Consider the following 12082-nt stretch of genomic DNA (forward strand, 5'->3'; position numbering starts at 1 on the left):
GCAGAGCTGGAGTTGCTGCATAAATGTAACTGTGATGCCTTTAACTGTTTTTAGACACAGACGCACCAGATTGTTTGGATCTTTTCCTGATTGTTCTTCACATTAGTGGTTTGATATGTACTTGTTTCATTAGGACTGGGGCCTAAACAACTGCCATGAGAACGTACTGTGGTTACAAACAATAATCAGGCAAACCTTGGTGAAAGCTTTTCTGTCCTGAAAAACTCAGGTCTTGCTTCCCACCCTATCCCAACAGTTTAAGACCCCAGTTAAAGTCAGAAGGCCTTAATCACATGCTTAAATAGTTTGTTGGGATAGACTTCAGCATATGTTTAACTTGAAGTCAGGTAAGCTTTCTGAAGTCAATGGGGCTTAAGCACATACTTAAATGTTAGGCATGCACTCAAGTACTGTCCTGAATAGGGGTTGGTTTAAGCATGTGCTTACAACATTTGATAAATTGGGAACTTCATGTGCCTTTCTCTTGAGGACATTTTCTGCTGTGCTTCCATATTATTGATTGTTTAGTTCCTTCAACTGAGCAGGATGGGATTTGTTGAATTATATTTTTTAGAGTACAAGGAATGTTTCACAGGTTTAAGTCACTCTGAGTTCAAATCAAGACCCTAATTTCCACCACTATATATGGCTAATTCCATCCTGTGCCCACTGCCTTCCTGTAAAATAATGCCCATGTAAGCAGTGTCTTACAGGAAAGGTGTCTGAATATAAACTCCCAATTAAAGAAAATACTGCTTAAATGGCAGAATTTGTGCCATCCATCTCATGGGCTTCTTTTTTTTTCTTTATGTCCATAATTGGTGTGGATAAAATTCAGTTAGTTGTTTATATGAGCTGACATTTTTTTTAGGCTTTAGCACCAAGAGCTGCATTGCAAATTATTCCTAAGGAGGTTTTTGTTTAATTCTTTTTTTTAATGCCATGCAGGGTCTGTCTTTTTTCAAGGTGTCAGTGCAGAGAGAGAGGCTCTTTTATATTGGAAATAGCTGGAGATCCTTGTTATTTTTTTCTTTTCCTGGGTATTTGTCACGGGGTTTGTTATTGCCTGTTTGAATCAACCTGGGCTGAACTAAGAGGTGCTGTTTTTGTTCTCTTCACTTCTGAGATGGTGCAGGCATTGGCACACGTTGTGCTAGAGAAGAAGAGGGAAAAAAAATCCTCCCTCAGCAGGGCTTGAGGACGTTTTCAGATTCCAGGGTGTTTTTACTCAATATGGCAAAGTTGCCCGCTTTGCCCAGAGGAAGGCAGGTTTTCAGCATTCCCTCCTTGTCACACCATTCCCACTTGCTGCACGAGTTTCAAATTATTGGAGTGGTACTGTTGAACAGTGACGGGGGAGAAAAGGCTCTGGTTTGCTAAGGTCAGCTGAACAGAGGGTTTATGCTTGGCTAGAATGAAACCCGTATATGACAAACTCAGAAAGATTTGCCTCATGTTGCAGTGCCCTGCCTTACCTCCCAGAAGGACTAGAAATAAATAACTCATTCCCAGTCAACTTTGTATTCCCCAGATAGGTGAATCTCCTCTATTTCATTCCATGTTGCTCCATGATAACAAAAAGTAATGGCATATGTCCGTGTTCCTTTCTCCTTAAGAGCAGGAGCCCTGTTTACTGCCTCCCTAAGCAGGCCTGATTATCTGTAGCTGGTCTTTTATACCTTTGCATCTTCCTCTTTTTCTCTTACCGTTTCATGCCCAGAGAGTTGTTTTATTTATTTATTTATTTCACAACTGCTCTATCAGTCTTTAGATTGGGGATTAAAGAGATGACTTAATACTCCTAGGACAAGCACACAAATGGAACTATTAAAAGTATGTGTGGTGCTCATGTGTTTATTATTGCTGGTAATAATGATGGGCTATTACAATGCTGTGCTGATGACTCCCTGTTTTGGCCTGGGGTAGGTGGGTTGTAACAAGGTCTACACAAGCACCTCAGACGTGATGACCCATGAGAACTTTCACAAGAAGAACACACAGCTCATCAACGATGGGTTCCAGCGGTTCCGTGCCACGGAGGACTGTGGCACTGTGGAATGCCAGTTCTACGGGCAGAAAACCACTCACTTTCACTGCAGGTGAGACAGCAGGAAGGGCAGGAATCCTGCCTCAGAGTTGTGTGGTCTGTTTGCCACCTCCTGCCTGGTCATAAATTCAGGAGTAGACACAGGGACTTGATTTTCCCTGCCGTGACCTTCTCAGCACTGCTCTTGAGAGAACTCATGTTCCAGGGCAGATATGATTTCCAGGATCTTGTCACAGAGCACTTCGAGGGCACTAGTGTGATCTGAGGTGATCTGAGGAAAAGGGTACCCACTAGAAAACCACAGAATCATTTGGGAACTGTCACAGTGCTTTGCAGAGTTCAACTGAAGTAGGCCGTTAATACACTGCTAATGGTACATCCATGCTAGTGTTCTCTCCAGCCAACAGTCAGCCAGCTCATCCCTTTCAGGGCCAGACTGCCTTCTGTACACAAATGCTCTTCTACTGATTCCTCACAGGAAGAGTGGGAAAGCACAATTTGTACCTAAGTCCCCTGTAGCTGCTGTTTTGGTTGGAACTTTTAGTGGTGGGCGCCTACATCCCACAGTTACTGTGGGTGTTCCTCAGAGTGGAGCAAGCTTCCCAGGTCTCACATGGCAGCATTCTTGCTTGCCTGGGTGTCACAGGTTAAACCATGTAATGCTCCTCAGCCCTTTTGCTGTCAGGGCCATTATCCCATGCTGATCCTGGTCCTTATCCCAGAGGGAGGCAGGTGACAGCAGCTGTGGTCCTAGCATTGTGCTCCTAGCCCACACAGCCAACCATCCTCTCCTCCTCAATGCCCTTGCAGGCGACCTGGGTGTACATTCACCTTCAAGAACAAGTGTGACATTGAGAAGCACAAGAGCTACCACATCAAAGATGATGCCTATGCCAAGGATGGCTTCAAGAAGTTCTACAAATACGAGGAATGCAAGTATGAGGGCTGTGTCTACAGCAAGGCCACCAACCACTTCCACTGCATAAGGGCAGGCTGTGGCTTCACCTTCACCTCCACCAGCCAGATGACCTCCCATAAACGCAAACATGAGCGCCGGCACATCCGGAGCTCGGGAGTGCTGGGCCTGCCTGCCTCCCTCCTGGGGTCCAAGGATAATGAGCAAGAGGAGTCCAGTAATGATGACCTTATTGACTTCTCCGCTATGAGCTCGAAGAACTCCAGCCTGAGTGCCTCCCCCACCAGTCAACAGTCTTCCGTTTCTCTCATAGTCCCAGCTGCACCTTCCTCTGCTGCTGAGCTCGCTTCCTCACAGGCCAGCAAGTCTGCCAACAGCATGACACCAGCCACCAAGATCTCTGGCCTGCTCTCTCAGGCTCTTCCCAGCAATATACCCTTGGCCCTGGCACTCTCCAACTCAGCACTTCCTGGAACAGCTGGATCCTTCTTCCCCATCATCCCCAGTCGGGTCTCTACACCGCTTCCTGCCAGCTCAGCTAATCTGATGGCTGCTGGTTCTTCTGGCACCAATCCAACATCATCTGCTTCTACAGATTCCTCATCCCAGGCCATATCAGGATCTGGTGAGCCAGCAGCTACTTCTTCTCCAGCTCCAGCAGCATCTATAATGGAAAGGATCTCTGCTAGCAAGGGATTAATCTCTCCTATGATGGCCAGGCTGGCAGCAGCTGCACTCAAGCCCTCTGTGGCACTTGAAGCAGGTGAGTCACGCTCATCAGTTGTGCTAGTGATGGGAGAAAGAGCAATGCCTGATGACTTGGAGAAGAGTGAATGAGAAGCCACTGTGTTGTCTGGGGGACAGGAGGTGGAGAGGAGGTAGTGGAGGAACATAAATGTGAGAGTAAATTTTGGTCATGTCCAGTTAGGCCTTGAAGAGAGCAGTTTTGGCATGGTTTCCTGTGGAATCTGGCTATACCCACATGGCTGGAAGAGAAGCAGGAAATGCAGCTTTGCCCACAATACAGTAGGTTCTTACCAGATCTGAAGAGTGTTGCCATGTGTATTGCCTACTTTGCTATAGGCTGAAAATAGAGAGGCACCGTATTAAAAATGGAAATTAAGAATAAGCTTGGCCAAACCCTGCAGCCCTCTTCTGCAGACGGTGTTGAGTTTTAGCTGGGCCTAGTGGTGTTGATCCTGTAGCTCATTGCCAATTTCTGACCTGGGGGTTTGGTTCTGTGCTGCAGCTCTGGGTTTGGAGATGGTGTTGGTACATTCCACCAACTGGAGCTCTCTCCTGTTCAGTTCTTGCAAGCTGTGCTTCTCCTGAACTCAACAGGCAGTGACACTGTGAGAGGGATAAAAGATGGGAATGAGAAGTCCCTGGGGCAACCCAGAGCTCTTCCTGCTGCCACCTGGACCTGGGGCAGGTCTTTGCCTGTGGCCAGCCATACTGGCAGGGATGTGGTGCTCCCTCAGAGAACTGGGTACCTCCACAATCTCCTGCTGAACATGGACAGCTCATGGTGGGCAGTGCAGGGGAGGCTCTCCCTGGCAGCACCCTACAGCATTGGGCTGCCCCAGAACCTCCTTCCCTGCTGGCCCACGGGGATGTGAGTGCTGACAACGTCCCCTTCGACCCGAGAGCAAACGAGGGAGTAGGATGAAGTGATCTGATGAAAAGAGGGAGGGGAACTTTTACATACTTTTAAAATTATTATTTGAAAAATGGTTTCCTAAAGCAGAGTAAGGTCATTGAGGGAACTATTTTCCTTTATTTTTTAATAAAATGCCACTTGCTGTCTGAGCAGCAGCTCGCCGTCAGCTGTACTGCCGGAGGGGAAATTAATATTTTAGTCACTTGGGGATTGTGGAAAAAAGCTCTGCAGACATGTTCCTGTCAGCAACTTTTTTTCCCTCCTTTTTTCTTCACTGTTCTTCCTAATTTTTTTCCCTTTAATTTGTTCTCCCCCCTTTCCTCTTTCTTTCTCTTCCTTTAATTTGAATTCTTCTTCCATGGGCTCAGCACTAAACCTCCTCCCCAAAAAGAAGAACTCCCCCCCTTGTTGTGAGGACACTGTGCTGGCGGTGGCTTGAGCCAGGCCCTTTGGCTGTCACCTCCGATAGCCCCGACGGGCAGATGCTCCTGCTGGGCAGGCGCAGTGGCCACCGCTGTCGCTACGGCAACGCTGGGATTGGGGACGGGAAAGGGGGCTTGAGTAGCAGTCGAGAGCTGCCACATTGCCTCAGCATTAACAGAGTCTTTAATAAACGCTTAAGAGGCAGCCCCGCAAATTAGTTATGACAGTTTGTGCAGAGAATCAGGTCTCCCCCACGCTCCTTCCGCCCTTCTCCTTTAAAGGGCCCACAGCCTGGACAACTTTGACATAATTTTGCAATAATTATCACTTGAAGAATTTCCACGCTGGAGTGGACGTCAGAACCCATCATGTCAGCCTGGCAATAAACGCTGACCAGCAATCCCAGCACTTCCCTCCCCCCCCCCCCCCCCGACTTTTTCTTTGCTTTTCCCATTTATGCACTGGTGCTAGTGATTTAGCTTCTTTATTTGCCGTTGTAACCTCATTTTAGACCTACCTTTGTCATTTAATTTTTGCATTTAATTTTGGTGTCTTTCTCGAGCAGGGAATGGACAACCAGCAGCTCCCGGACGGTTCAATCCAGTTCAGGTGAAGCAGGAACCTGTGGAGGCCATGGGATCATCATCTGCCACTAGTCAGGAGTCTTTGCAGGAGCACAGTTTGGACCTGAGTGTCAAGGATCACGGGTGAGGGTTGTGCACAGGCATCCTTAGCGCTTTCCAGCATCAAGCTCTGACAAGTTTCCATACCTGTAATATGAGGGGACGCAAAAGGTTGATGAAAGGCAGTTTCACAGTGCTGAATTGGATGCACCCAGATTGGAGGCCAAGGAGGTTCTCTTTCCTCCCCTCAAGTGTGTATGTTCTCCAGACTCTCATTTGGGGCTCACAAACACCTCCTGACTTTTTGACAAGAGCCTCACCTCTTGTACTTCCCTCTGAAAAATGAGCCACTGGCAAAGCTTCCTTCACATAGGTATTCCTGCTGTTGTCATCAGGAGTTGATCAAAGGCTGCTCCAGTGCCATACTTCAGCACACTTCTAGCAGGAGCTTTGATTCAGGCCTAAGAGAGGCACCTGCTAGAGAAACTGGACACACAAAACTACTGGGTGTCACTGACTTGGGTCTGGGTCTGGCCTGTGCTCATCTCTAGTTATGCTGATGAATCTTTGCGCTTGCACGAAGGTGAATGCACCTAGCTCAGAGTGTGTCCCCAGCAACCCTGCTGAGAATAGGAGCATCTGGGGACTCTCCTGTGTGGAAAAACTGGAGAGGAACTGAGACTGGGGATAAGTGAGCTTGCTCCACTTTGACCTTTGTATACATTCTTTTCCATACTGTATTTAAATAAGCCTTGATTTGGGACCCCAGCACTTGCAGTAAACGACAAGTATTGCTGGTGTATGGCAGGGTTGTCTTTCAGCATGCTTAGCTGTGGCCATAAGGATTGTTGCCTTGCCTTTTCCGCTGCTAAGGGGGCTCGTGTCCCTGACAAGTGGCCTATTTTTGGAAGTTCAGTGGGATGAAAGAGTAAAACATGGGGTGGGTTCTGAGTCAGCTGGTGAAAGTGTGGACACTGGAGGAGGAAGTCTGGCCTGTTCAATAGCTGAAAGAACTAAATTCTGCAGACTTGGGACCTTCTCTTTCTCTCCATCTTGGCTATCACAAGTAAAGGAGTCGGGGCAGCCCAAGGGAGGGTGGGCATCATTCTCTTCCTCCAGATGTAGCAGGTGAGGAGTGAGGCAACTTGAAGGGAGAAGGATTAATCTCAGTGCTCACAGTCCCTGTGCACATCTTAACTAAACCCTGTTGGTTTGTGTGTTCCAGTAATGAATCAAATGGCCACACAGTCTCGGCAAATTCATCTCTTTTATCCTCGCTTATGAATAAGGTAAGAGCCATCCATCAAATGCCTTTCATTCCCCCCACCACGAGAAATTAAAGCTGCGATAGCGGGGAGGGTGGGGGGGGAGATGCGTTTGTTTTTTAATGTTTTGCCTCTAATAAGATGAGTTTGTACCATTTAAATTTTGAGACCATTTTTCATCGGGTATAATTTCAGAGCCACTGCTTACGAATTAATTTAATGAACTGGCTGAAGAAATATATTGCAGCCTCTGACACCTTTTTTTTCCCCTTCATCCTTTCAAGACAGAGGAGGATCTGAAAGAGTAGTTTTTTAATTATTTTTTCCCCCCATTTTTATTTCCAGAACCTGGCAACTTCTCTCTCTCTTTTTATAGTCCCTCATTTGGTTTATTTACTTAAAACCATTTTCTTTCATTGGGGGAGGGGGAGGACAATCATTTGCGAACAAGAAGAAAAAAACCAGAAGTTTTGAACCAAAATCATCAATTCCTGTCTCTCTGTTGTGAATAATGGTGTCCAACAGAGCCCCTTCACCATGTTCTGGGATATTTATTTTAGATAATGCACCGTTTCTTTTTCCTTACTTTTCCCTTGAATTGTACATCATCTCAAATATATATTTCCCTTTCACATGATAAATTCTACTGTACCAAGATTAATTTTGCTGTTGTATACAACTGCTGTGGAGATGAGGGCAGCCTTTGAGCCATGCTTTAATATTCTACTGTGTGATGGGTTTTACAGGCATAACTATTGCCATCCCCTTGGCTCTGGGCATTACATGTATCAAGGCCATGTAACCCTCAAGAGAGGCCAGAGTGACTTTGCCTAGTAGTCTCTTCCTCCTTTCTCTCTTATTTGATCACTCTTTTTTCTCTGTGTTGTTTAATATCTGCATTTATCCTTATGTCACTGTTCTCGTCCACTGGCTTTCTGTTACAGTGGGGCGCTCTGTTATACTGGGGCTTTGATACTCCCTTTTAATCTTAATTTCTTACCCATTCCTGCACATTGTCTCTTCAGCGATTCCAAATACACAGCTCCTCCTCTAGTGAGTAAATCTAGCTAGTAAATTTGCTGTCTGGGGTCCCAAGTCATTCTGAAGACCCCAGCTCAGGGAAAGCTCTCTTTCAATAACTACTTCACTTGAAAATCTCCAGGAGGACAGGAGATTGAAGTATATGCTTAGAAATAAGGGTTCGTTTGCGTGCAGCCCTGCATAGGATTCTTTATGTTGTGCAAAAGAAGTGTAGCGCAGGTACAAAACAAGAATCCTTCAGGTTTGTTCCTTTTTCAAAGGAGGAATGGGATTAACCGATGACATAAACCAGCAAAGAATAGAGCCCACTAATTCCAGGAGCCTATTCCAGCGCTAAGGACTGCAGAATCAAGCTCAGCATGCTCAGGAACACATCACACTTGCTTGTTCCTCTTGCTGCACGCAGTTTCTGTTTGTGGAGGAATCCTTCACAATTCATCTAGGAAAAAAAGGCCTTTACAGAAATTGAATGCCCAAGGAGCTCCAATGGAAACAGACAACCTGAATTTCTGACTCCAGCCATAAAGAGCTGCAGTTTCCACACAGCAGCAGGGGCTTTACCTTCAGGGGGCATTAAGAGAGCCTCAAATAGCCAGGGTTCCTGTAGCCTATTGCTGTTTATTTAGGGGGCTGTCAGGCTTAATTAACTGGTATTTATAAAGGGCTTTGAGATCCTCAAGTGGGTGGAGTTTATAATGCAAGTGTTGGGCCCCATCCTGCATTTTATTCATGCTGTGAAATTCACTGTTGTTCCTGGAGGTAACTGAGAGCACAACAAAGCAAGAAAGGGTCTGGGAAATCGTGTGTTTATTCAGAATGAAAGTTTTTCTCTAAATACGCTTGAATAACTTCTTTTTTCTATCCTGTACATCATACACCTGGACCTCAGAACCTTCTCTGTGTAGAACCTATTTGAAGCCTTTCACACAATGCAGGCTGTGAGTCCTGCTTTATGGAGGATATGTCCATTAGAACAAAGAGCAGTAATTCTGTCATTGAAGTTAGTAAGAATTTTCCAGGAACTTAAGTGGAGCCAGAATTTTTTCCCAGTTGAATGAGATTTCTCCCCCCCCACTCCCAAACATACCTGATAGTCACTTCAAAGAAGGAGACATCCTTGTGGCTGGGATAAGCTGACTAAATAAACAAGGGCTTAGTAGTTCCGTCACTAGCTCTGTGCTAAGAGACCAGCATTTTGTAGGAGCTCTACAGGGCTATTAATGTTGAAGCCTGCACACCTCTTCCATACTCAGACAGGGTATGTCTCTCTTCACCTCAGTTTACCCATGTATAAAATAGACAGGATGCTTCATAACTTCACACAAGAGCCATGAATATTAGATGGGCACTGGAGTACTTCATGATAGTTGGGTGGAGGATGTGCAAGAGTGAGGTGTTATTAAGTTTTGCTGATGCAGTTGAGGCAGTCTGCACAGACTTCTTGTCTTCTCTTAAATCTTTGAAGACACAGCTTCCTATGGGACAGTCTTGGGGGTATCCAGAGTGGCAGTGTCCACGGCTGCGTGCTGGGCTTGATGCAGTGTCTGTCTTCTTGTTCCAGATGTCCAAGACCAGTGCCAGCCTTGGCAACCTGCTGAACATTAAGACAGAAGGAGATGGCAGCCAGGCTGGGGCTGGAGAGCCAACACAGTACTTGGGCAAGGCAGTGAAGGCACTTGTCCAGGAGAAGCTCTCTGAGCCATGGAAGATGTACCTGCGCCGGTAAGGAAAGCGTGGAACTGGGAATAGAGGAAAGGGAAAATAACTTCCTTTGCAAAGCATCTGGCTCGTTAGTTTACACTTGAATGCAGAGTTCTCTTGGATTTAAAGGCCTAATTCTGTGACACGCTTATCGCCTTCTGGAGTCCATTCAGTCCTCAGTCTGGGCCAGCTGCAGTAGGTGTTAATGTCCTGTCAGAAATAACCTGTACACATAGAGTTATTTTACAAAGGATCTTGACAACCAACTATGAGCACAGGTCTTCACTGTTGGCCTAGGCTGCTTCTTGGGCTCCTCTTTGTGTCCCCAGCCTTCAAGTTCAGGAGACCCACGGCAGCTGTTGGACCATGTTGAGTCACTACACACAGATCACAGAAGCCTTATGCTTGCTGTGGCATTTCTTCTGATCACAGGAGTAGGCCACTGAAACACAGGAGTATAAAGAGTATGGGAACTGGGGTGGTTTCTCCTGGTTATGTTGTAGACAGGGAGGCTTGAAAGGAAAATGGAACAGATACAAAACTCACCCACACAAAGACACATGCACATACATGCCCAGACAGACACATGCTTTGAGCATACACAGATACACCCAGGCAGACACATACGGGTTTGTGCTCTGACACAGATTGTTGCCTACAAATGCCTGTGGACACTTTGTAAATCCCAGACTTTAATGGAGAAGATTAGAAACTTTTCTGGTCCTTCTGCCCCTGGCCAGTGTGAGATCCTTCCCTGCAGTCCATTTGCATTTTGTCCAGCCTAGTTGTAATTATGCCAAGCAGCGTGGCTATTTTCTTGTCTCTGGGAGCGTTATTCTACCACACAGTAAGTCTCATTGTCGTGACTTTTTTTCATGGAATGCTGCCTGAATTTCCCTTTTTGTAATCTTGCTGCAGTTCTCCTGGTTCTATCCCCTTGAACCACAGCAAATAATTCCTCTCTGCAACTGGGGTTCACCCCCTTCAGATAATCACAGACTTTTAGCATCCCATTTACCCAAGCTTATTTACTTCCTTTAATCTGACTTTGTAAATTAGTCCCTTCAGCCTGCCGATCATGTCATTGCTGTTGGTATTCTTGCTGTGCCCTGAACAGGTGCAGACCCAGGCTGCCAGTCCTGCATCACCACACCAGACCTAACAAGCTTTCTGCCCCCATATATGCAGCTCACAAGTGTGCTACCTGGTTTGCATCTATACTGCATAATGTATATGTATCATGTTTACCAACCACTGTAACACAGGATTGCTTTTAATGCTCTCCTGAGTCCCCCATGCATAAAACCACCCCCACCCCCAGATGTATTAGCTGTGTGCTTCTAAACAGGACTCTTGTATTCTGAACCTTCTCCCTTGTCTTGCGAGGCCTCTTGGTGTTATTTTTCTCCTCTTGCACTGGTGTTGCCAACTCCTCCCAGTTTAGTATCTTCTGTGAATTTCATTAACACACTGTTTACTCCTTCTCCTAGATTACTAATGAAGATGTTAAATAAGCTCAGACCTAACCCAAGTCAGCCGTGCAGTGTTTGCAGGATACCTCCTACCAGCTCAGTGCTGTTTGTCATTAGCCTTTGTTTATGGTCCTTCAGCCAGTTTGCAATCCATGAGGTAGCATTCACATCCAGGCCAATTTGAATTAATTCTAAGCATATGCAAGACTGTATCAAAATGCTTTACTAAAATCCAAATATATTGCATCCCTTCATCCACTAATTTTGTAATTCTATCAAAAAAAGCAATTAAATTTGTCTGGCAAGATTTATTCTTTATAATCCTGATGCTGTTTATTGCTCATGGTTCCTTTATCCTCTAGATGTTTAATGATTTTCTCCTCCCTCTTAATATTTGTTCCATTACTTTACTGGAAGGAGAAGTTAAGGCTGGAGGTACAATAATTGCCAAAGATCACTTGTCTTTTTTCCCCCTGAAAGAATCAGTATCTAGATTTTTCTATTATTTTTTTGTTTTCAGTTTCCCATACCTCCCTCTTCTCTATGGCTTAAAAACCAGCAAACAGAAAAGCAGTCAGTTGGGGAGTTAATTCTATTGCACTTCAGGGCATACATCATCCAGACTGGCTGCTTTGGGCATATTTGTATTTTCTGACCAGTCCCTTTATCTGCTCTTCTGGAAGGTCTTCGCTTTATCCCTAATTGTCTGTTTTGTCTTTAGTTTTCCTGTCCAGAGCAAATTTCATAAAGCAGCCATTTTTGACCTCCCATTTTCATTGGATCTTCCTACTAAGTGCAGTATCTTTTGGCTCTGATAAAAGCACCCCTTTAGCTTGCAGTATCTTGGTTTCTTATTTCTTGCCATAGCTTTACTTTCCTTCATCTTCTCCCTGGAAGCCTTAACTAAGTGCATGTATTCTATATCTGCTGACCT

The 12082-nt window shown here is 45.5% G+C and overlaps 1 protein-coding gene across 10 annotated transcripts in view; it reads left to right on the top strand.

The window, feature by feature from the left end:
- The window catches only part of CASZ1 (castor zinc finger 1), a 282546-nt gene that overhangs the window by 252011 nt on the left and 18453 nt on the right, over nucleotides 1-12082 (top strand). For all 10 annotated transcript variants that reach the window (XM_061450109.1, XM_061450107.1, XM_061450113.1 and 7 more), the window contains 5 exons: nucleotides 1927-2099; nucleotides 2858-3726; nucleotides 5612-5753; nucleotides 6895-6958; nucleotides 9537-9697. In XM_061450109.1, the coding sequence (XP_061306093.1) occupies nucleotides 1927-2099; nucleotides 2858-3726; nucleotides 5612-5753; nucleotides 6895-6958; nucleotides 9537-9697 (1409 nt within the window). The remainder of the gene's footprint in view (nucleotides 1-1926; nucleotides 2100-2857; nucleotides 3727-5611; nucleotides 5754-6894; nucleotides 6959-9536; nucleotides 9698-12082) is intronic.

The sequence above is a fragment of the Pezoporus flaviventris genome, unplaced genomic scaffold, assembly GCF_033815535.1.
Source record: "Pezoporus flaviventris isolate CSIRO_AGI_PZ_B2104156 unplaced genomic scaffold, CSIRO_AGI_Pfla_v1 ptg000009l, whole genome shotgun sequence".
In the NCBI taxonomy this organism is placed as follows: Eukaryota; Metazoa; Chordata; class Aves; order Psittaciformes; family Psittacidae; genus Pezoporus; species Pezoporus flaviventris.